Source organism: Aotus nancymaae, unplaced genomic scaffold, assembly GCF_030222135.1.
Source record: "Aotus nancymaae isolate 86718 unplaced genomic scaffold, 86718_ANA_hifiasm-v0.15.2.pri h1tg000010l, whole genome shotgun sequence".
In the NCBI taxonomy this organism is placed as follows: Eukaryota; Metazoa; Chordata; class Mammalia; order Primates; family Aotidae; genus Aotus; species Aotus nancymaae.
In genome coordinates, this window is record NW_026988421.1 from 74,195,106 (window position 1) to 74,220,941 (window position 25,836).

Consider the following 25,836-nt stretch of genomic DNA (forward strand, 5'->3'; position numbering starts at 1 on the left):
CCCTAAATGCTCCACTCCCTTGTGCCTCTACAAACTCTGTTACAATTCATTCCCAAGCCATGGTCAGAACTGGCTCATCAGTTTGTGCAGTGGTGCTGAGGATGGGGTAGGAGGTTGGGATTCGGTGGATTCACCGTAAGGCGGAAGAGGAAGCAAATCAGACACATTCCAATGACATTATCTGATTGGTTTCGCCCATATCTGATATTTGAAGTCTTCTATGTACTGAAATCAAATATCTCGCACTTTAAAAAAAGTACTTAAAAATTATAGGTTGGCACAGCATAGGATATTCCTTTCTCCTTCTAGACCACTAGCATTCGAAGATACCTGGTAGTGTAATTAACATTTTACAAATTTCAAGCTTCTTCACTTTAACTTACAGCAGCTTGGAGGTAGGAGTAAGCTTCATGAGAATGATCTGTATTTTGATGGGTACAAGCTGTTCTCTGATGTCATGGGCACCCCAGGTTTTCAAAAGAGGATTCTTGGCTGTTTAGCAGTTCAGCCAATCCATGTGATTGCTTTTTCCATGTTACATAAAAGTCTCCTATAATCATAGAGATAAAAAAGACTTGATACTTTCCCCAGATCATTAGAGCAGGAAGAAAGAGGAAAAGCATGACTTTTTGGAGTGATTACTCTTCACATGCCAGACATACGCTGAATACTTTGTATCCATCTTGATTGTTTGTTTGTTTGTTTGTTTGTTTGTTTGTTTGTTTGTTTGTTTTTGAGACAGTCCCCCTCTGTCGCCAGGCTGGAGTGCAATGGTGTGATCTCAGCTCAATGCAACCTCTACCTCCTGGGTTCAAGTGATTCCCCTGCCTCAGTCTCCTGAATAGCTGGGACAACAGGCGCATGCCACCACGCCCAGCTAATTTTTGTATTTTTAGTAGAGACTGTGTTTCACCATGTTGGCCAAAATGGTCTTGATCACTTGACCTCATGATCCTCCCTCCTCGGCCTCCCAAAGTATTGGGAATGCAGGCGTGAGCCCCTGCACCCACCCTGTATCCATCATTTTTTTAAGCAATGAAAACCCAATATGAAAGACATAAGCATCCCCATTTTGCAGACGAGGGCTCTGAGACTATGGGAAGACAAAGGATTCCTCAAGGTTAGCCTTATTAATACAGATTAGAATTGGCATTTTAACTCTGACTCCAAGGAGTATGGCCTTTTTTATTCTAGCTCATCTCCTCTCCAACACTATTGGTTTGATTTTCTGTTACAGAAGTACAGGAAGACCAGTTTCTTTTCTACCTGTGCAATGACATGTGGTAGTTGAAAGCATGGCCTCTGTAGCCAGACTGCCTGTGACCATTTACTTCTTCTTAAACTTGAACTTGAACTTATACTTCAGTTTCTCTGTGCCCTAATTTTCTCAAGTGCAACTGGGGTTAATAATGGTCCCAGCACTGTTGAAAGGGCTAAATAATTTTGTACTTATAAAGAGCTTTGTCTTTTATGTGCTCCACAAATGTTCATGTTGTAGTTATCACTGCTATTGTTGTCTGTGAGGCCTTTTCATGGAGGCATGACCACACAGAATAGGGATAAGCATGCTTTAATGATACTCCTGTCCTCCTAATTCCCAGGAGTAGAAAAACTGGAAGACTCTTTAGTCAAAGGTTATTATTTTGTAATCAATCGACATAGGGTTTATACATAGATGATGGCAGAGAAAGGTAGGTGCAGTTATTTACAAGCTATGTGTCATAAAATTCACTGTTTCATTGCTTAGTTGGAACAGTCAGAATGCATCTATCTGCAAATCCACATGTGTAGAGCCAGCAGCTTAAACTGGAAAGATGACCTATTGCCTTAGTCTTTCCTAGAGAGAGGCTTGCCCTTTGCCCCCTTTTGCAGCCTGCCCAGGCTAATGCAAGTAGCGATGGCTAGGCAAGCAAGGCAGGCTGCCATATATATTAGGGGATTTAAGCAGCCAGGCAGATCAGTCAGGCAGAGATTGTTTTAAATGTCTAGCTAAAAACCATTTATCCTTCTTCATTTCAGGCATAGTATTGGCTCCAAAGTATAGTTTCTCCTCCATATCTGTGGGTTCTGCATCCGTGGGTCAACCAACTATGGATAGAAAATATTTGGAAAAGAAAACTACACCAGTTCCAAAAATTGAAACTTGAATTTGCCACATGGCAAATATATTGCACCCATACTAATGAATTGATATGTAGGCATTGTATTAGAGATAATAAGTAACTCAAGAATGATTTAAAGTATATAGGAGGATGTGTGCAGGTTACAGGCAAACGTCACATCTTGTTGTATAAGAGACTTGAGTAGCCTTCGAGTTTGGTATCTACAGGGGGTCCTGGAACCAATCCCCAGGGATACCCAGACACGACTGTGCTATGTTATGACGAAGTTGTACTACCTATCTTTATAGCTGAGAACTACAAGCTCCAGCTATCTTAGGGAATATTCTGGTGACCAAATAAATGAAAACTTGCTAAAAAGTGATAGTCCCTTGGGTATCCAAGAAGTTTCTATCACATCCTTAAGTCATTCTATTTTCCTTTATATCTCTCTGGGTGAGCCATCCTGTCCTGAATACAATTTGTCATGCTGGGTAATTACTTCCTGACAGAAATTTCTTCCCATTTCATTCTCTGCGTGTTAAACTCATTTGATTAACACAAACAAACAAAAGAAAACAAAATTCAGGGACATTGATTAATGCAATAAGAGAAAAATAAGTAATGAAAATTAACAATGCTTCTAACTTTGAGGGCTGGCCTCTCCCACGGGGTTTTTATGGTTTTAGGTCTTACGTTGAAGTCTTTAATCCATCTTGAGTTAATTTTTGTATTAGATGTCAGGAAGGCTTCCAGTTTCAGCTTTTTGCATATGGCTAGCCAGTTTTCCCAACACCATTTATTTTTGTGTATTCTAGGGATCAGCACTTTTTTTAAAGTAAATATCAAACTCCTTCACTGAGTAAATATCTTGGCTTTGTTGACTTTTACTCAGCTCTCCTACTGTAGTACAAAAGCGGCCATAGACAATACAAACAAATAGACGTGGCTGTACCCCAATAAAACTTTATATACAAAAGCAGCTGTGTTTGGCCCCTGGGCTGTAATCTGTGCAGCCCAGTCTTTCTCAGTGCATGTGTACTCATGCTGTGCTCACATCCCCTCACACCCCACATCCATTTTGCACATCTGTATTCCTTTGTTGCCTATACTGAATAGCTCACTAATCTGAAAAGGCTGGATATCACCGATTTGCATGGGGATTTCACTGCTGTCAAACCATTCAGGGTCCCTTAGGTGGAGGCAAAACATGAACTGTCTATAGGAGAACCGATATCTCAGAATCATCAACAAATGCACGCATTTGGGGGAAATTTCTAGCATTCTAAAATGGACTGCTTTCACCTAGAAATGATGAGAATGGCACTCCCGTCACACAAAGCATGCATATCTGCTTAGGCACAGACATTTTGCTGAAAATCAGAATTACAATGTCTTCTTCTGCCAACCCCGTAAGAGGCTCCCATGCTAATGGTGGGGGTGGCGGAATGGTATGAAACGTGAACTATCTTCTGCTTTGACAACTGTCTTAAGTCTGTTGTTCTCTCCTAGAATGAAGTTGTTTTTTGAGCCACTCTATCTAAAACTAGGCTGTCGTTTCTATGTCTTAAGGGATGCAAGTACCATTTACCTTTCAGAAAGCAAATTTTAAAACAATCCCCAGGTATAAGATTTCTCTTCCAAACAGAAGATCTGCAAACAGCGCCTGCGGGCTTGTTTACCGGTTAAATTTTATTCCAGCTGTGAGCTGCTAAGTCTTCCAACAATTGTTCTTCCTTTATAAGTTTGTCTTCCTTGGTGACTGATGCTTTCTATTTATTGTAAGTGATCAGTGTAGCATTTGATTCCAACAGAAATGTAGGTGGAGCGCAGTGGCTCTTGTAATCCCAGCCCTTTGGGAGGCCAAGTCAGGCGCATCACCTGAGATCAGAAGTTTGAGACCAGCCTGGTCAACATGGTGAAACCCCACCTCTACTAAAATTACAAAAATTAGCCAGGCATGGAGCCTGCGAGACTGCGAGACAGAGCGAGAATCCATCTCAAAAAAAAAGAAAGAAAAAAAAGGAAAAGAAAAAAATACATCTTTATAATATACAAGACAGGGATTTTGATGGTTGTTAGTTCTTACGGACTCCTGCTGGGCTGCCTCAGCTTGTAGCGGCAATAGGGCATCCAGAGTATCTGCCCTTGGGTACATGATCTTCCCTGTAGCATTAGATTCTTCATAATTGTTGGGTACATCCAGGAGTGTCACTTCGTGAACTTTTTCACAAGGTAATAACGTGTGAGCAGCAGGAGGCATTGAGAGAAGAGAGATGGGAGTGTCCTTGGCACTGTTGTTAGAACCTGCACACCATGTTTTTATTCACAGCTTCCCCTTGTGTGGCAATTTATTTGTAGTGTTCCTGGTAGTATTTGTAACATAGTATATGTTACGCTATGACATACCTACTATGGTTAGCATAGTAGTGGAATTTAAGAAGGGATATTTAATTAGTAGAATTTATAAACAGGACTGTGGACCTTTAGAGATACTTCAGGGATAATGATAAACTTCAGAGATACTGAGAATTGCAAGGAGATCTCAGTCTAATGACTTTTGAGTGTCTCTTTGGATGTGAACAAAGCCAGCAATGGAGTGGATGATATGCCTTTACTGTGTCCCCAAGACACTTGATTGTGTATGTTGTCTGCATGTTCAGGAACACATGGTCTTAATTTCTTAGATGTCTCTATTGTGTATACCAGTTTAGAGTTCAGTCTATGTGCATTTACATTGTATAGTTTTTTCCATATTTTCTTTTAGGGTATGGGAACAAAACAGTCAGCAAACCTTCCAAGGGACTTGAAGATTAAAGGAAAGATAAATAATGAGTGGAGTGATTGCAACACAAGGTGATACTTGATCCAGTGGAGATTACCTTCACTGGCTTCCCTAGAAGCTCCTACAATGGAAACATCCTATGGGACGTGTGGTGGGTGGCGGGAGAAGATAGAAAACTTCATCTTCATGAAAATCTTAGGTCTGAGTGACATGTTTATAGCTTGGTGGGTGGGTTGAGAGAAGCGGGGAGGCCTTTCCAGGTGGAAGGAACAAATGTACTGTCACTTGAAAGTGACAGGAGGATGCACTGACAGGAGCCTGGAGCAGAGTGTAGGAGGTGATGGCAAGAGGAAAGCCTCACAGGGTAAGACAGGCCCAAGGGATAAAGCACAAGTACCACCCCGCACATCCCCTTCACTAACTGCTTTGTTCTGCTCCCTCCTGCAATGCTAATACCATCCAACTTTTGTTTATACTAGAAATTTGGGAGCCCTGGCCAATCACCTACTTACTCCATCAGCAGGAATAGAAAACTTCCTGACTTTTATTTACATATTCATCCATCCTTTATTTAGAAAATAAATTTATTTTTGAGATACTTTCCATCTGACTTCCATGTTAAATAAATGTTAATGAAGGAGGTAATGAAGCAAGACATGTTTGAACTTTGGAGACATATAATTTGGGTTGAAATCTTGATTCTACCTTTCACCTTCTGACTATATGACCTTGGGAAGGTCTCTTGGGACCTTCAGACCTTGGAAAAGAGCACAGAGAAGTTGATTATGTGTTCTTCGGCATACCTGCCACAGAATTATTAAATATTCAATAGTGGAAATTCCTGTATCTTCACTTCTCATTCTAGTTTTTGTTTCTCTCCTGAAACATCTTTCATTGCGTTTTGAAATCTACATTGACTCTTCTATTGGATTTTGAGGTCCCTGAGGGCCAAGGCTGTTGTTAGGACTTTTTTGTTTTGCTTTGTTGTTGTTTTGTAATAAAACACTTTCTGTGTTTATGTTTCTAGTTTTGCTCAGTTTTGCTTTGCACAGGGGTCCCATGCAGTCTGCCTTCCGAGTGCAGGAGGGAGGATGAATGGTCTCCCTTTCAGCTTCCTCAGGAGTGGGGATAAGATTAGGAAAAGAGGAAACATTTACGGCGATCTGAAGTTACAGTACGTGTTTGAGTCCCAGGCCTTTTGCTCTTACATTGTTTCATTAACCTCTTTGAGCCTTGTTTCTTCATCTGTGGAATGAAGATAAAATTCTTCCACCTTATCCTGCCTATAGGATCCTTCCTGGATTTTTGCCTTGAGCAGTTTACAGTCTTAGCTCCCACCTGCCCATGGGGAGGACCACAGGGATCTTGGGCACGATCCCAAAATCTTCTGCAGCAACATTCCAAGTACTACCTCCTTCTCTCCATTCCTTCACCTGCTTTCCAACAGATTTCATTCTGTGACCAGTACTTTGTTTTCCTGTCTATGGCAGCGGTTGGAAATGGATGATTCAATAGGACAGTCTTCTTACTTCGCAATTCTACTTCACCTTTATACACCATAGGTCACATTCCTCTCACCTTCATTAATGTCTCTAATGGCAACAATGCAAATTGAACAAATTCAATTAAGGGGGATTGAGATGTCACCTGTTTTTATTCTTTCCATAAATTCAAGCAAGACATGTCAACAATTGTCCTGATGTCATAATGTTATACTAGAAGTTATTGGGCTCTTTAATTGAATATTCTCTTAATTTGGGCATTGGTAAGGTACCAATTTGAGTATGCAGACTTGGCAGCTGGGTTTGCTACCACCCTGAGCTAGGAATGTATGTGGGTGGCATAAAGAACATGTTGGGTCTTTCCACCTCTGACTGGGGCTCTCTGTGGCCAGGGTCCAACTCAGCAGGACCAGATGATTCACGAAACACTGGCTGTTTCTGTCCTGCAAGCTCACAGTGGAGGGTCTGGCACTCCCTGAGATCCGTGCATGGCTTTTTACACAAACTGAACAAATCATATCCTCTAAATGGAAGAAGTGCAACTCTGTTACATTTCTAAGGAGGACGGTCACTAATCAGAGATCTTGGGATCATCAGCAAATAGGGTGTTCCAGGATGAAGAGAGACAGGCATTAAATGATGGTTTCGTCCTCCTCTCCCTTATCCTCCTTTCCACTTCATATCCAATCTTATCTTCTCCCTTCCTTTCTAACTCTCCCTTTCCAATCTGTTCTTCACTCTCCCTTCTCCTCCTCTCTTCCCTCCCTTCTTCTCTTTTTATTCTGCCAGCAAGCTTTCAGTGACTCATGATTCAGTGGAAAAAGAATCTTAGCTAACTCGAATATGGAAGAAGCAAATTTTCTCAGATTTTCAGCTCCTTGAAAGCTGAGCTGCACAGGAGCCTTCACAGCACTGTAGTCCAGGCAGCGGTAGAGGCATTTCTATCTAGTTCTTGGGAATCTCATCCCATAGTCAACTCTTGTTGACAGAGTGAGTAGGACTGTGCCTTTTTTTTTTCCATCTGGATCTTGGGTAGTAAGCATGTGCCATGTGGCGTAGGCTAGATTCTTACATTGCCCAAGTCATTCTCATAAGTAGAAAGAAGTGTGGTTGTACCTCCACTGTACAACCACTGAGACAACTGTCCCTAATGTCTTCTCTGAGGTCTTCTTTATCACTTCCCAAGATTCATGCATGAACAGATTATCCTCTATCCTATCCCATTATATTTGTATTGCAATTTTCTCATAGTTCATTAACACCCACCACACAGTTTCATATTTATTTTATGTGTCCATTCACCAGCTAGATTGCAGAAGTTATGTAACTCTACCTCATTCATCTTTATAGCCAAAGTATAATTCTAGAGCAGTTTCTAATGTCAGATGCATCAGGGAAACCAATAAAGGTAGATAGTACCATTACGCTAATCTTACATTTTAATTCTGTTAGTGGTGAAATCTTTATGACTTAGTCCTGTGAATTGCATTTAAAGATTGACCTAACCACCTCTTCTTGTGTTGGAAAGGGATATTTTCAAAAATTTTAAATATTAAAACATTTTTAGCTTGGCACATGATCCTTTTGAAACACTTATTTCAATATCTCATGTTCTAAAGTAGAGTGTATTAAGGCCAACTTATCATGAAATGATTGCAATTGAAAAGATAATGGTCTAGAGTATGAAATCCCAAAAAAGGAGGTGATAAACCATGTGTTACGGCAATTTGTTTTCTATCTCTAGGAACTGATTAGTCCTGAGAGAGGCAGTTCCTTCAGGGTCAGGAAGAACCAGATATCAAAGAATCAGAAATAGAAAATAAAAGATAGACTTAATACAGTCTATGATGCTGGAAGAGATTCACTTTTCTCTAAACATGAATGGGCATGTGGGAAAAACAGCAATCTCTGCAGCTGTCTGGATATAATTGCTGTTACAAGAACTTTTGCCATAAAGTGTTTATATGAACTATAACCATAATGTGGTTAGGACATAAAGTAAACTTAAACACTCTGCCTACTTTTTATAATTGGAGATTGTCTACATAGACACAGTGGAGACTTGAGGATTATTCCCCAGAGAGCTGAAAATTCTACTCAGTTCAGCTGTAACCAGATGCTCCAATCACCTTGTAGGCCGTGTATGGATTATCTTGCTTCTACATGTATCTTCCATAGATTCTCTACTTTCACTAATTACTGGAGTAGCAAACATCCTCTATTGCTTCTGCCTCCCTTGAACCATGATTGTCCTTGTCTCTGGGTACTAATTCCACCATCCTTAGATCCTGTAGGGCACTCCCTGCTGAGGCACACTTATCACCAAACCCCTCTTGGTGTCACTTCAGAGTGGGAACCAAAGTGTCTTCACTGCTGGATAACAACTTGTTTCTCGTGTAGCATCCTAACTTATGTGGTAAGGAAATGGATAACTGCAGTACATAATTATTGTGTATAAGTAATTAACCCCTCCTTCCCTATGTTTAGGTAAAAAAGCTGAGGCTTAAAAGTTGCACAACTTTTAAATGTCAAAAGTGTCACTTGATTCAAATCTTTCTGAACTTGGCACTGATAAACTTTTCAGTGGACCATAATGTCCAACTTTAAATGCTAGAAATCACCAGGGATTTGTAAAATAGACCAATTTCTTTTTAGGGATGCTTTTAAGAGACCTATTTATATTAACACTTCATGTCTTACTCTGGGAACTTATAACTAAGACTTTCTTCAAAGACCTGGTGAATCAGAATTTTCCATTCACATTTGTGAATTAAGGATACCCGGGGGTAATCTCTGTTACCAAATAGATCAATGTGTTTGCCAGTTAGACCTCTTCTTTGCTGGAGAATGCAGACTCGCACTTTTTGTATAGGTAAGATTTATCAACAAGATTTGTACAGGATCAAGAATGGGAGAGCTGTTAGTCTGAGAAATGCCAAATATTAGAATGAGGAAGAACAGGATCCTCTCTAGAACTCCTAGTTACCCAGAGGCACTTTATTTCATTTCTTTCATATGACTTTTTTTCTTTCTTTGCTGTCTTTTCCACACACTTTACAGGTGGTCATTATTATATTTAAAATGTAGTTACCACAAGTACACAAGGCTCTTTATCACAACAGCGATTATATTTGGGCAATAGTAGAAATAAAACAAATATCCATATGACTTTACCATGTGACAGAATATTATGCAGCCACTTAAAAGGATGAGATAGACCTACGAGTGCTAAGATAAACAATGCCCATGATTTACCTTTATTATAAGTTTTAGAAAACAGGTAATCTATTCTGTATAATAACATAGAATGATAACAATAATTCCATATTATTATTTCTTTTTTTTTTTTTTTTTGAGACAGTCTCGCTGTCGCCCAGTCTGGAGTACAGTGGCATGATCTTGGCTCACTGCAACCTCTGCCTCTGTGTTCAAGAGATTCTCCTGCCTTAGCCTCCTGAGTAGCTGGGACTACACGTGCTCACCACCATGCCTGGCTCATTTTTTTTGTATTATTAATAGAAGTAGTAATAAATGAGCCATAGCTACTTGCAGCAACATGGCTGAATCTTAAAATAATACTAAGCAAAAAAATATAGACATCTAAAGAACATAAGATATAATTCCATTTACATAAAGTTCAAAAATAGACACAACTAGCTTCTGGTATTAGAAGTCAGTTTAATGGTTGCATGGTAGAGAAGGTGGCTAGTAATTAGGAAGTGGTATACGGGCTCTTCCTGGGGTACTGATCATATTCTATTTCTTGGTCTGAGCATTGGGTACCTATGTGTGTTCATTTTGTAAAATTTCCTCACAGTGTAAATTTACGAATTATGCATTTTTGTATATATATTACCCTTTAAAGTTTATTATAAAGGGCAGGAATTTGAATTTTGAAAAAATAAAAGACTGTGCTGCTTCACAACATGGACAGTAATGAAAGGATATTCTTGGATGAAGTAAGAGATGTGGTTCAGTAAGACCATGTGTAAGCCAGATTACAGGGACATAGAAACCATGAGCATAGGTGAAACTGGAGACATCATTAAGTAACATAAGCCAGGCAAAGGAATCTAAAAAAAAGCTGATCTCATGGAAACAGAGAATAGAATGATGGTTACCAGAGTCCAGGGTGTTTAGGGGAGCATGGGGTTGGGGAGATGTTGGTCAAAGAATGCATATTTACAGTTGGACAGAAGGAATAAATTCAAGAGACCTATTATACAGTCAATGATGATATTTCGTATTCCTGAAAAACGCTCATACAGTGAATATTCAGTCTTCTCCCCACAAAAATCATAACCATGTGAGGTAATGCATTTGCTAATCAGCTCGATTTAACCATTCCACAATGTATAAATACTTCAAAACATTGTACACAATAAATACACATAATTTCATATGTTAATTTAAAAATAAGAAAATATGATGAAAAAAAGTAAAAAGACCCTATAGGCAAGTAGAGGAAGACAACGGTTAAACATAAAGGACACAGCAGGCAGTGGAGGGGCAGGGATAACAAAATGTCCAAGAAGAGGGGTGAGCTGTGCTATTGTATTTCCACTTGTAGTTTGCATATATCCTTAGGATAAATTTGTCAAAAATCAAGTTAAAGTGAATTAAGTTCAATATTATCAGCTCTGATATTTACAAAAGATTCGTTTCTTATTCCCATGACTATATTAATATAATTCAAGGAGCATCAGTATGACTCTATACCTGAAACTATGAGTTTGACTATGATACTGTTTTAATTTTTCATTTTTCTTATGCACATGAGGACTTAGAAACTGTTTTCAAATAGTTTACATGTTACCTCTCAAACTCAGATTTCACAATGGGTTCTACAATATATTAAAATAATGGTAATAATATAGTAGAAACCAATTACATTTTATTAACACTGGGAGTGAGCCAGAGACTGTGCTTAGTAAATGCATAGTACAATAGTACAAGGCATCTCATTCAATCTTCCAGTGACCCAGTAAGGCAGGTATTATCATCATCAACACATTTCACATCAAAAACTGAGTCATATATAGGTTAAATGAAATTGCCAAAAGTCAGGTAAATAGGGCGAGAGCCTGGGAACAGATCCGTGCTTTCTGACTGTCAACCTGTGTTGTTCAACATGGTAGCCACAAACATGTGATAGTCATTAAAAAAAAAAATTTAAAAACTGGAGGCAAGTTAAATGTAATAGACTATAATTGAGCAATTTGTGAAGCAGGTAGCCCTCTGAACCAAATTACAGAGTGACTCTGGCCCTGCTGCAAGGTGAAATTTATGGAAACAGGGAAATTATGGGAAAAGGGAAAGTGGCCTACAGAAAAAAGAAGTGAAGTACAGAAACAGCTGGCTACAGTCCCTCTGCATTCATTTGAACACAGTTTGAACAGTTGACCAACTGTGATTGGCTGAAACTCAGTGATTGAGTTTCAATCACGGTACAGGAGTAGGTTCCAGTCTATTTAGGGATATCGTTAGGTTAAAATTCACTATGTACAGAGAAACCATTAGGCCAAACTTAGAATCTGTAAGGAGGTAGTTTTAGGCTAAAATTAACACAGTTGAACACTTGAAATATGGCTAGGCTGAAATGTAAGTCTCATGTACTGTAAGTCTCATATAAAAAGCCTCACTAGACTTCAAAGACTTAGTACCAAAACAATGTAAGAGATTTCATTAATATTTTATAGCTCTTCTGTGTTGAAGTGCTACTATTTTAGATATGTTGGGTCAAATAAAATTTATAATTAAAGCTAATTTCTCCATTGATTGATTGATTGATTGTTTCTACCATGCTTACTAGGATGCTTTGGAAGCTTAAATTATATATTATATATATATTATAATATTATATTATATTTCTGTTGGACCATGCTGGTCCAGACTGGATGCTCTACTTCTAGACCAGAGGTTTTCAACTTCAGCTGCAGGTTGATTTGAACATATACAGATCCAGCCTCCTAGTGGTAGAAATTCAGATCTGCTCTGGGCTGGAGTTCAGTTGTTGGTGTATTTGAGAAGCTCCCTAAGTGTTACTAATGTATAGCCAGAGGAGAGAACCCCTACCTAGATAGAGTCCAGAGGCCTGCTCTGTGCTGTCTGATATCCACCTGACTCAGGACAGCTCCTGATGGGATAGTTACAACTTAAGCCTGAGAAATCAAATAGCCACAGGGTTCTCAGTCTGTAAACAGATGCAAAGAGCTGATTTTGCTGATGATGTTTGTAGGTCTTGCAGGATTACTGCTAATACCGGTGGTAAAGGTGTTAGATTCCTTTAGCTTACACCTCATCTGTCTGAGAAAGATGAAACTCCATTACATCAATATGGAGAAGGTTGTATGTAACAACCTTCTGAATGGGCCTGAATGTTCTGGGAGGCAAGATTAAAAGGACTTTAGTGGGTTAGATATCCTATTCCATTTAAATAGGTCACAACTAGATTCTCTTTAACCACTGGGTCAAATTCTCCCTGTTGCCGAGAAAATGGAATTGTATTGTTCCAAGTCACATGTCTTGCTCCTAGAGTGAGACTTTGCTGATGAACGGTGAATCCTAAGTGATAAAACCTAGGATTGAGGGTAAGGAGTCGGGGACAGCTATTATAGGTTCAGGAAAAATGGAGTTATCGGATCTTTCAAAAGTGAAGTCAGACACCACAGACTGGACTTACGTTAACATTGAGAACTCACCGGTAGATATAATTTGATGCAGGTTGCTTTTTACTTATAATTTATTTGTGGAAGCAATAGTACTTCCAAAGCCAGTGCATGTCAAACATATTAATGAAAGGACCCAGGGCATTTCATTTTCTTTTCAAAATATGTCTTATAATATTCACTTATCTATAGTCAGCCAGAGCCTCAGTGTTTGTGAAAGGAGGGAAGGAGATAAGGAGTTATTACAGGAAAGATTTATGTGTTGTGGGGGTGCAGGGGAAGAAAAGAAAATGACTGGCTGAGAATAGAGTTGTTTATGAATTTAAACTGTTATTTCCCCTTAGATATCAACTTTAATGGATAATGCACATCTAAAAGCATTTTGCGTAGAAATAAGATAAACTATAGAGTATCAACATTATTGTAAGTAATTATTATCGTTTTTCTTTTTTTTTAAGTATGCTCTTCTGTAGTTGACTGCAAAGAGCAAGAAGATGAATTTCTAAGGCACCTGTAACTTTCCACCCCCTCCCCCACCTCAAGAAATTGCTGCCTCTTTTTATTGCCCCACCAGGCAGAGGACCCACTGGTAAATGTCCTCAGTAGAAACTATTGCGTTCACCAAAGGCTTTTGTAGTAACTCCCTAGTGCACAGCCAGCACTAGCCCCATACAACTCTACAGAAATAAAGATCATATCCTTGTCCCTGAGGGGCTTTTGAGAAACTAATATGAGCATTTTTGATACAAGACCAAGTGGTAATGGAAAAGGTGCAAAAGGGATGCAGAAGGGAAACTTGGGAAGAATTTTCAGACTTGATAGTATTTCTTCTGAGTTTTCAGGGATCAGTGAGCAGATTAACTTGCTAGGGCTGCTGTCACAAAGCACCACAAATGGGTGGTTCACACAACAGAATTCTTTAGTTTTCCACTTCTGATCAAGGTATTAGCAGAGTTGGTTCCTTCCGAGGGCTGTGAAGGAATAACTCTTGCATGCCTCTTTCCTACCTTCTGGTAATTGGCTGTCACGCTTTGAAGTTCCTAAGCTTGTAGAAGCATTGCCCTCATCTCTGACTTCATCTTTACATGATGTTCTCCCTACATGTATATGTGTCTGTCTCTGTGCCCAAATTTCTCCTTTTCCTAAGGACACGGTAATATTGGATTAGGGTCAATTTTCATGACCTCATCTTAACTTGGTTCTCTACAAGGACCCTGTCTTAGTCCATTTGGACTGCATAACAAAGTACCCTAGACTGCATAGCTTATAAACAACAGGCATTTATTTGTCAGTTCTGGAGGCTGGGAAGACCAGGGTCGAGATGCCAGCAAATTGGGTGTTTGGTGAAAGTTCATTCTCTGCTTCATAGATGGTGCCTTCTTGTTGTACCCTTACAGGGTAGAAGGGGCAGGGAGCTTCCCTGAGCTTATTTTATAAGAGCACTAATCCTATTCATGAGGGTAGAGCCCTCGTGACTCACCCACTTCCCAAAGGCCCCACCTCTTAATACGATTCCACTGGGCATTAGGTACTAACATATGAATTTTGGGGGAACACCAATATTCAGACCATAGCTGACTCTATATTGAAATAAAGTCATATGCATATAACTACTGGGGTTAGTGCCTCAACATCTTTTAGAAGATAAAATTCAATACATAACAGTGAGAGTTTCAAGTAGAGAAAGGGAAAGTGCTTCTAGGCTGAATAACACAGTGTAAAAGACATGGAGCATTTTCGTACCTCCTGGTCATCTCAGCTTCTCTGCACTTGGATGGTGAGACTGGAGCCTCCCCAAGCAGCTTTCTCAAGGTTGCTTGTAAGGAAGGCTCAGGGAGCTGGTTCCATCTTCAAGATATTCTTATTGTATGCCCCCCTGCCAGGGTGCCACCCTCTCTCAGTGCCCCACCCTGCCAGTGTATGTTTGATCTCATTGATCTCATGGTAAGGATTCCTTTTCCTTCAGGACCATTTTTTAACTAAATGAAATACTTATTTAAGGCATTTATAAGGCCATTGAACTCTTTGTTTTTTAACTTGCCTGCAAGTTTAAAAAGGCACATCCTGATTTCCAAAGATTCTAAATATTCTTCTCCTTTTCAATCTCTTTCCTCATCAAGGTTCATTTGCAATTAATTTTTTATAAGCTCCTAATATTTTAATCTATCACAAGCATTTGTTGATTTTTAAAAATAAAATTCAGGAGACCTGCTTTATCTAACAATAATTAATACTGGATTAAATACACTTAGACTTAATCCAGTTAAAATGAGGACAAAAAGTCAGAGTGCAACCATTAGGGAGAGACTGACCTACACAGATTATGAGGTTGATTTGATGGATAGAAATAAATACTAGAATTTGGCAGGGAGGAATGCTGGAGAGAAGAATCATTTCATAAATAGTGGGTTCGTTATTGAATATTGTTGTATTATGATGACTTGCTTCTCTATGTGGACTCCTAACTGCAGGGCCTCAGATAATGAATTCTTGGATAGAAAGGAGGCTCCAAGGTATTATTTGGTTGACTCTTAGAATGATGATAAGAGTAATCATGCTTCATTTTGATACCTAGTGGCAACACATAGGATCCAATTCCATGTCTTGAGTATGCGGTTTTCCAGGTAAAGCTTTTGCTCATATATATGACTTACAGGTGTGTGTGTGTGTGTGTGTGCGCGCGCGCTTAGTAAACCTCACACTACTTAAAGATCAGCACATTTATGGAAATCATAGTTGAGCTCAGTGTCTTTTAGGCAACCCTAGAAATTGTGGTACAAAGGAAATGTTCTCAGGAAGCACTAGAATCCTGGGTCCCTATACCTGGAGGGGTTATGGAGGTGCCATTTAGAACATTTCCTGTTCCCTCGCACATGTAGGGGATCATGCTCTAACAGGGTCACCCACATGTCTGTCCTCTGTACAGAGATCTCTCAGGGGAAATATTGTAACAGGACTATGACTGTGATTTTCTTTCAGTAGCATTCTTTTTTCTATGTAGTATAGTTTAACAAGTTTCTATGGAGAGAATTTGAGAATTTTATGCTGTTGCAGTTTCCAAGAGAATTTCCATCAGGCTGTGTTACACATCCGGATCTGAACTATGACTGCCCAGTTAAGACATCATGCTAGCTGACAGGTATTCTATGGATTCTGTCTCTCCGGGGACAAAGAGCACAATTTATTTTTCTTAAAGGGAGAAGTGAGGGACAGTATGAAATCAGAGAAGGTAACATTATGGTGAAATTTCAGAACCCAGCATTAGAACAATGGAGAGAATCTTTTTGGCAGGCAGTCTAGCCTGAGTCTTGCCCTAGCCCTGGGCACACCTCACTCTGGGAGCAGCATGCATGGTTGTTGCATGCATCTGTTTCACCACCAGCTGTGAGAGCTCTTATCCTCTCTTATCCATTGTCTTGACCAAGAAAATGGGGGAAATACCACATACCTCATAGTTGTTAATCTGTGAGGGAGTGTGTGAAACAGCCCATTCCCCAAAAAGATCTGCTTGTATTACATCCTTCAAAATTTATGGGCAGGAAATTCCAAACCACTAGTTGAAAAATAGTTACCAAGAGGGAAAGTACAAGTAATCAGGAGTTAAAAAAAAAAAAAAAAGATGTAAAAATAAATTATTTAAATACCTGTTTTGGGAGACAGACTTCTCCAGAGTTAGCAAGTCACTGACTGCCTGTGGCTAAGGCTAGTTTTGCATAAGGGAGTAGCGTATTAGAGTATTTTAAAGGTTCTTTTTGACTTAAATGCTGCTTCAGGATAAAAAAGAAAAAGGAAAGACACCGGCATTTTTGTGCATCAGTTATACACCATGTATTATTCTAGGCACTTTGTGCTAATCTATTTAATCTCTAAGCATCAGGTATACGATATTTTTCTATTTTATTGGTAAGGACAATGAATAAGAGGATAAGAACAGTTGCAGCTGATGGTAAAAGTCAGGCATGCACAACCACTGACCACACTGCTCCCTGAGTGGCGTGGGCTCGGGGGAAGGGGAGGACTCAGCCAGGCCACCCCGGTAGCATGACTCTGTCCAAGTTCAAAGGCCTCGAAACCAGGGAAGCCAATGATATGATTCTCAGTCTGAGGCCAAAGGCTTGAGAACCCCAGGGTCACTGATTTAAGTCATAGAGTCCAAAGGCCAGGGAACCTGGAGTTTTTGTCCAAGGACAGGAAAGGAGGAGTATATCTCAGTTCAACAAATAGAGCAACATACTCACATTTTCTCTCATTTTGTTCTCTTCAGTATACCAGAAAATGAGATGGTTCCTGCCCACATTGAAGTCAGATTTTCCCCATCTAGTCCACTTAGATGCACATGCTAATGTCCTCTTAAAACACCCAGGCATGTTGAATAATGAGAATACATGGACACAGGGAGGGGAACATCACACACTGGGGTCTGCAGGTGGCTAGAGGAGGGATAATAGGATGTGGGGAGATTGAGGAAGGATAACATTAGGAGAAATACCTAATGTAGATGACAGGGAGGATGGAGACAGCAAACCACCATGGCATGTTTATATCTATGTAACAATCCTGCGAGGTCTGCACATATACCCCATAACTTAAAGTAAAATAAATAAACAAATGAAATAATAGAAGAAAACACCCACACAGACATGCCCAAAAATAATGCTTTACTAGGTTTCTAGGTATTCCATATTCCAGTCAAGTTGACACCTAAAATTAGCCATTGCACACGGGCACGAAACGTTAAAATACAGAAGAAAGACAAACTAGAATGTACTGAATTACTATGTGCTATATGCTTTAGAAACCTTGTTTGATATCATTATCATTGTAAACATAAGTGATATTATTGCCTTTACTTAGGTGAGGAAATTGAAGTTTACAAAGGTAAAGTAACACACTTGCAGTCACTCATTTTACAAGTGACCAAAATTAAAGTCAAATCCAAAATTACCAGACTCTCAGCTTCTTGCTTTATGCTGGTTCTTGCATAATACCCTATGAATCAAATGCATTGATAATATACCATCATTGTAACTACACCTGGGCCTATAAATTCACTTGTAGTCTTTGCAATTTTAATCTCACTCTTGATTTAAACTCAGATTTTTTTTTTTTTTTTTGCATTTCCCCAGGCTACATTCAACTAGCTGCAAGTGAAAAAAAAAAAAAAAGATTTTAAAAAAACATACTGCACACATGTTATGTGGAAATCATTCATTTTTGCGGGTGCAGTCTTATTTTTTTGTTTGTTTTAGTGGGTATGATTCTCCATAATTTTCATAATTCTTTTTATTTGCAGAAGCAGGGTAGATAGATTATCTTATACAAGTCATGCTTATTGCATTTCAGTCATGAACTGACAATTAAGTAAAATGGAATTCTTTAGAGTTGGCACAACTATTTATTTGTTTCCAAGTTCAATTGGAAAATGTATTGAGCTTGCAAATGTGGAGGTGGAAAGGATGGCATTTTTTAAGATAAAAATATGCCTAAACAGGTCTTAATGACACATTTTTTTATCCCTTTAATTTGAATCTTTCCAACTTAAAATGTCAACCCAAGCCTGCTGGGGCACATGATTGCCCCTCTCAACTTATTAAGAAATGTAGATAATGCAATATTTTTATCACATATTTTTCTGTTTTCTATTATGCCAGCCAGCATAAATGTATTAAAAACAAAACTAAAGCCTAAGAAGAGAGAAGATGTTCTAAAACATTGGTTCCCAAAATACTTCCACAGGAAAAAGTTCTAGAAAAATGTAATCATATCTTAGGAGAGGATGTAGTGCATTGTCTCACAAAATAGAAGAAATGAAGGAAAAGAGGTCCTAGAATGTGGACTCCGTACGTGTAGATTTTGATCCAGATTTGTTTCATCAGGCTTCCATTTGGTTTTTAATGATAAAGTGCTACAAGTATCTTTACTGATAGAGAAACAACACTAGTCATGGACTAATTTCAGCTGGCCCTGGAAGCTTCTGCAGCATTTTGGGAGCACCCCAGAAAGTCATGGTATGAAGAATTTTGTGTATATGAGCCATCCCTCAGCCTATTTTTCTGACTGTGAATTGGCATCAGCACCAAGTGAAGCTAGTCTAGAATATAAAACTAGGCAGTATACCAGTGTCAGCATAGAGTATGTTGGGTGGAACAGCAGAGAAATCCAACACAGAGATAAACAATCAGAATACCTACATATCAGCTGATCATGCCGCTCATGCTCTGAGGCCAGAGGACAAGTGCTTTCACCATTTTCCTGATGGAACTTTGTGCTGTGAAAAGGACTTTGTGCATGAAGAATCCTAGTGAGGAGGCCAAGGTTGGATGAAAATGCTCATGTTTTAGCCTATAACAGAATATCACCAAATGGGTAATTTATTTTTAAAAAAGAAATTTGGTTCATGGTTTTAGAGGGTGGGAAGTCCAAGAGCGTAGCACCAGCATCTGGTGAGGGCAGTTCTATGGCAGAAGGGGGAAGGCAAGTGAGCTCAGGAGACAGAGAGAAGAAATGGAGCTGAATTCATCCTCTTATCAGGAGATCATTCTTGTGATAACTAACCCACTCCTGTGATAACTAGCCTACTCTCATGATAACAGCATCAATCCCTTCATGAGAGTGGAGTCCTCATGGTGTAATCTCCTCATAAAGGCCCCACTTCTTAATACTGTCACAGTGACTATTAAATTTCCAACACAAGAACTTTGAGGAACATATTCAAACCATAGCAGCTCCAACTGGAGAAGCTGGGTATCAAGTTAGGGACTTGGTGGGGTCGGGAGCAGATGGTCAACTCAGGAAAGGAGATGTGTTTAAGCCTAGGAGGACATGATATGAACACAGGCAGTTTCTAAGCCTTAAGAACACTCTGGGATGAGAATTGATGTAATACGAACAATTCTGTAAAGATAGCAATATCCATTCGTTCATTCAGGTAACACGTCTGAGGTGTCAATGATGTGAGAAGTGCTGCACTAGGTGCTGAGGAGACAGTGATGAGCAAAATGAATAAATTAATGAAGAATGTGGTCCCCTGAACCAGTGGAGCTTACAGTGCAAGGCTTTTAGATAGTGCAAGGCTTTTTGAACTAGTGACATTCAATTTGAGATTTAAAAAAAGTGGAGTGAACATTTAAGACAAGCAGAAGAATAAAGCAAACAGCATGTTTCAGGACTCTAAGGAGTGAAATCGTAGACATAACAGAAAAAGAGGAAAGTGGTTGATATGGGTGAGCAGTGTCATATCAGGCAGGTCGTCAAGACCATACTAAGAGTTTTAGGTATTATAAGTCAAATAGGCACTCAATAACACATTAAAAATAGAATACATGCACACATTCACATGCATTCATATACATACAAATATATGATTTAACTTATGTATTAAAAAGTTTATATAGCCTGCTATATAGAGAGTGGTTTATGGGAGTATAATAATTAAAAAACCCTAAAAGATAAAAAGCTACGTAGTATTTTATATTCTTTCACATTCTACATATTCTTGGTATATTCTCTGTATTCTTTGTACCCTGGGATTAATGTTTATACAGCTATAATTGACATAAGATAAACCACTTGTTCATAATGTATAATTAGATACGTTTTTGACATACGTATTCACCAGTGAAACCACCACTGTAATTGAGACAATTAACATGTCTGTAACTCCCAAAAGTTTCCTCACATCAATTTGGAATCTCTCCTACCAGTCCCTGCTCCTGACCCCAGGTATCTACCTATGTTTTATGTTATTATAGTTTCCATTATCTAGAATTTTGAATAAGTGGAATTATACAACATTTTCCCTGTTTGTTGTCTGATTTATTGCACTCAGCATATTGATTTTGATATTCTTTCATATTGTAGTTTATATCAATAGTTCATTTATTTTTACTGCTGAGGATTATTTCATTATATAGAAATACACTATTTTTGATTATCCATTTACCTGTTGATGGATCCTTGGGTTATTTCCAGTTTGGGGGCTATTAAAAATAAAGTTTCTATGAACATTTGGGTACACAATGAAATTAAACTTTCAAGAGTCGTGGGTAATGGAATGGCTAGATCATAAGGTAGGTGTATTTTTAACTTTCTGTGAAGCTATTATTGGAGGTGGCTGTATAATTTTACCTTTCCATCAGAAGTACGTGAGAGTTCTGGTTGCTCACATTCTTTTCACATTTGGTATGGTGAATCTTTCATTTCACCTATTCTAGTGGGGGTGCCATATATCTCATTATAATTTAATTTGTAATTTCATGATAATGAACAACGTTGGGTATCTTTTTAGGTACTTATTTGTTATCCAGATATCTCTGGGGAAGTTTCTATCAACTATATTTTGCTCATATTTATATTGGTTTGCTTACCTTATTATTGAAAAGTAATTCTTATAAATTAAAGATACAAGTCCATTGTGGAATATATATTTTTCAAATTTTTTTCAGACTGTATCTTGCCTTTTGAATTTCATAATGGTGCCTTTGAAGAGCAATTGTTAATGTCGATGAAGTCCATTTTATTGATTTTGAAATATTTTCTAGTTTGTAGCTTTTGTATTTTAATTAAGCGATCTTTGCCAAATCCATGTCACTAAAACCTTTTCCTATGTTTTCTTCTAATTTTGTAGTTTAAAATTTACATTTACATCTATCATCCTTTTTGAGCAGATATATGTATAGAGTATGAGGTTAGGACCCAGGTTCATTTTTGTGGATATGGCTATATATGCTATTGATACAATGTCATTTTTAAAAATTATTCTTTCACCATTGAATTATGTTGGTATCTTTGTCAAAAGCAATTGGCCACATAAGTTTAGAATATTATATTTCTGTACTCTTTTATCTGTTTCAATTATTTATTTGTCTATAATTAGGTCAACACCATATTGCCTTGATTACTATAGCTTTATAAGAAATCTTAGAATAAAGTAGTGTGTTTCCACAACTTTGTTCTCTTGGCTACAAGAAAGTTGTTTTGGCTACTCCAGATCTGTTGTATTTCCTCCATAAAACATTTAGAATAGGCTTGCCAATTTCTGTGACAACAACAACAACAATAAAAATGCTTCCTGAGATTTTAATAGCGTTGCAATCAATCTGCCTATCACCTTGAGGAGAATTGACATCTTAATAATATCAAGGCTTCTAATCCATAAACATGATTTATCTATTTATTTAGGTCTTCTTTTAAACTTTTCAATGTACAAGACTTGTGTACCTTTTGTTAAATTTATCTCTATTTATCTTATATACTGTGATGCTATTGTAAATGACATTTTTGTTTCAATTTTTCTTTGTTGCTATAAAATAGATGTACATTTATTTTTGTATCTCTCTTTTATTACCTTATATCCTGAAATTTTCCTAAGCTAACTTAATAGGTGTATTAGCTCTTTAGTAGATTCCATCAGCTTTTCTGCATAAAATTGTCATGTTGTTTGCAAAGACAACTTTTCTTCTACTTTCCCCAGCTGAATGACTTTTATTTCTATTTTTTCTTGTGTCATTAACTAAACCTCCAGTACAATGTTGATCAGAAGGTATGAGAGTGGATATTCTTGCTTTATTCCTGATCTTAGGGAAAAAACATTCAGTCTTTCAAAGTTAGATATATATATTTTTTATAGCTACTCTTTATTAGGTTGAGGAAGTACCTTCTATTTCTAGGTTTTGAGAGTATTAATCAAGAATGAATATTAAGTTTTGCTATGTTTTTGCCTCTGATCTAGTTAGATGATTTGCTTAGATGTTAAAATGGTGAACCACATTGATTAATTTTAAAATATTAAGCAACCTTGCATTTTCATGTATCAACCTTAGTCATGATGCACTCTACCTTTTGTATATTGTTATATTCTATTTTCTAAAATTTATTAAGATTTTTTTGCATCTATGACAATGAGGGCTATTTATCTATAATTTTTTGTTAGGTCTTTGTCTTCTTCAGTATCATAATACTGCCATCATAAAATGAATTTGAATCTATTGTTTTTGTTTAATTATCAGTGATGAGAAGGCCCTGAGATGCTAGGAAACAATGAACACCAAAGGAATTCTTATTTAATTAAAAAAACAGCACTTGCTCTAATTGAATAATGTTCTTATTTTAGTATGCATGAGAAATACTGAAAATTTTACTTATATAAAGATTCTGGCCTGGTTGGTGGCTCACACCTATAATCCCAACACTTTGAGAGACCGAGGTGGGCAGATCACCTGAAGTCAGGAGTTCAAGACCAGTCTGGTCAACGTAGTGAAACCACGTCTCTACTAACAATACAAAAATTAGCCTGGTGTGGCAGTACGCATGCACCTGTAGTCCTAGGTACTTGGGAGGCTGAGGCAGGAAGATTGCTCGAATCCAGGAGGCAGAGGTTGCAGTAAGTGAGATTATGCCACAGAACTCCAGCCTGGGCAACAGAGTGAGACTCTGTCCCAAAAAAAGAAAAAAAAAATCCTGATTTAGAAAGTCCAAGAAGGATACCAGAATTGGCATTAACAAAGAAAAAACATATCTCCCTGGGTGATTTTTATGTAAATGATTCATATTCTGAGAACTCTCAGTCTGCTCAATAGTTCTGAAAGTATGTTTCCCAGACCAGTAGCATCAGAATCACCTGGGAACTTTTAGGAAATGCAGCTATTCTGTACCCACTCCAGATCTACTAAATCAGTAACTCTGGGTGAAAAAGTGGTGCAGTCTGTTTTTAATAGGCTCCAAGGTGACTCCAGTGCATTACAATTTGAGAACTATTGTTCTATGGTAATGAGAGAGAGAAAGAATGGATATAGATGCAGTTAATTTGGTATCGTTTTAGATATATATGTGTTAGAACATGGGAAATTTCTTCTAAACTGACTTTTTCTTCCTTATTACATGTATGGAAGGTCTGAGAGTGAGAGAGGGGAAGATGTGTCAGTGGTGTGAGTAGTGTGGAGACGATATGGATGATCATTAGGAAAACGGGAAGTCAGGCTGATGAGATTGTTAGTGACTATTAGATGACTCCTTAAGCTCTGTGATTGCTGTTGTTTATCGGTGTCCATTTGCCCATTGGTGCAGTTTTCTTCCCTAATTCTGAGCTGCCCATGGTACAGGTATGGAGAAGGCAGGTTCTTGGATTTGTGTGTATTTTTTTTGACAAGTAGGTAGAAGGGAAGACAAAAAGGATAAAGTAAGTGAGAGTATTTGCCAGAGAGTAAATGACTGTAGTCCTGGGCCATGGTCACTGTCCTATATAAATAGAAAGATGAAGACAAGAGGAGGATAATTAACAAAGAAACTGCTGGGTCCTATGGATACAAAGTCTTGATGAAATGGAGGAATTGTTTAGGTAGATACAGCTTAGGAAAGGAACAAGGAGTATAAATGGTAGTGGCTAAAGAGTGAAGTATTTATTTTTGAATTATTGTCATTTTTGTGATGACAAGCTAAAAGATATGACCTTGGTAACAGAGGCTGAGTTCTACTGTGCCAAATCATTGGTATTGAGAAGGGCAGAGACTGGGTGAATAAAATACTTACATGCATATTGATTTTTTCTTCATGACTGATGTCAATCATAGTGATAGCAGGATGAATGGGAGACTGACAGCCAAGGACTAAATCAAAATCAGAAAACACTGGGGCATCCGCACCACAGAAGCTAAATTGGAAGGCATCACTGGAACAGGAAAGCTCAGAAGCACATGAGTTTGTTTGTCTAGCTGATTAATTTGGGCCCTCGCACAATTTCACAAGCTTATGTCCCCAGTAAATCCTAAAGTCATAGAATATCTTTTGATAATAAAATTTGTAATTGCAATATCTGAGTATGAGTTCTGATGTAGTGATGCAGATACAAAAAATATCAACCAGTTATCCTATAGAACTTTGCAAAGAAATTGAATCATAATAATTTCCTCATTTTTTCCCTATTTATGACAGATAAAAAATGTTGGCTTTGAAAGACTCCTACCAGCTCAGAAGTGCATGGATGAAGATTGTTGTTGATGTGCCCTGCTAGCATGCATTCTAATTTTGTTTTTCAAATTCACAGAGAGTGAAGAAGTTTATCAAAGGCAGGTGCTGTCCATTTCATGTATCGTCTTTGGAATTGTCATCGTGGGCATGTTCTGTGCAGCATTCTACTTCAAAAGCAAGTAAGACTATTTCTCTCAAGTGTTTAAAGCTTACTTTTAGAGAAAGCACTTGGTGTAACTTTAAGTTCTCAGTCTGTGCAAATGGGTCTAGCATCAACCTGCTAGACCTGTGCAAATGGAACCTGTGCAAATGGGTCTACCAACAATCTGCAAGTGACTTAGGACCTTTTTGTAAAGTGTGGTGAGTGTGTACAGGCATGTGTGTGCATGTATGTGATGTGTGTGTACATACATGTGTGCACAGTTTATCTTTGATGCACATAATGATCACTCCTCTCAGTGATCATGAATATTCTATGTTCTTGCACTGATTGACCACTTGCCAGTATTAAAGGCTTGGTGTCTGCCTGTCACTAAGGGCTAACTCTTCTGAACAGAGGGCCACTGCTATGAACCTACACATTATCAACCATTATATATTAATTTATGAAAAAAAATTCAAGTTTTCATAAATGTTTTAGGCAAATATGTAACATGAATACTAAAAAATATACTTTAGTTTACCAGTTGGTATGCATATGTTGAATGTGCCCTAAAGTTTCCTGCCAAGAAACTAGACCTTCTTTACATGAAGATGTTTATGTTTGACTAGAAAGTAGATATGGGCTGGGCGCATTGGCTCAGCCTGTAATCCCAGCA

The 25,836-nt window shown here is 38.2% G+C and overlaps 1 protein-coding gene across 8 annotated transcripts in view; it reads left to right on the forward strand.

Moving 5' to 3' along the window:
* Positions 1 to 25,836, forward strand: part of NRG3 (neuregulin 3) — a 1,106,210-nt gene that overhangs the window by 1,041,602 nt on the left and 38,772 nt on the right. For all 8 annotated transcript variants that reach the window (XM_064374391.1, XM_064374395.1, XM_064374396.1 and 5 more), the window contains one exon: positions 25,095 to 25,197. In XM_064374391.1, coding sequence (XP_064230461.1) covers positions 25,095 to 25,197 — 103 coding nt within the window. The remainder of the gene's footprint in view (positions 1 to 25,094; positions 25,198 to 25,836) is intronic.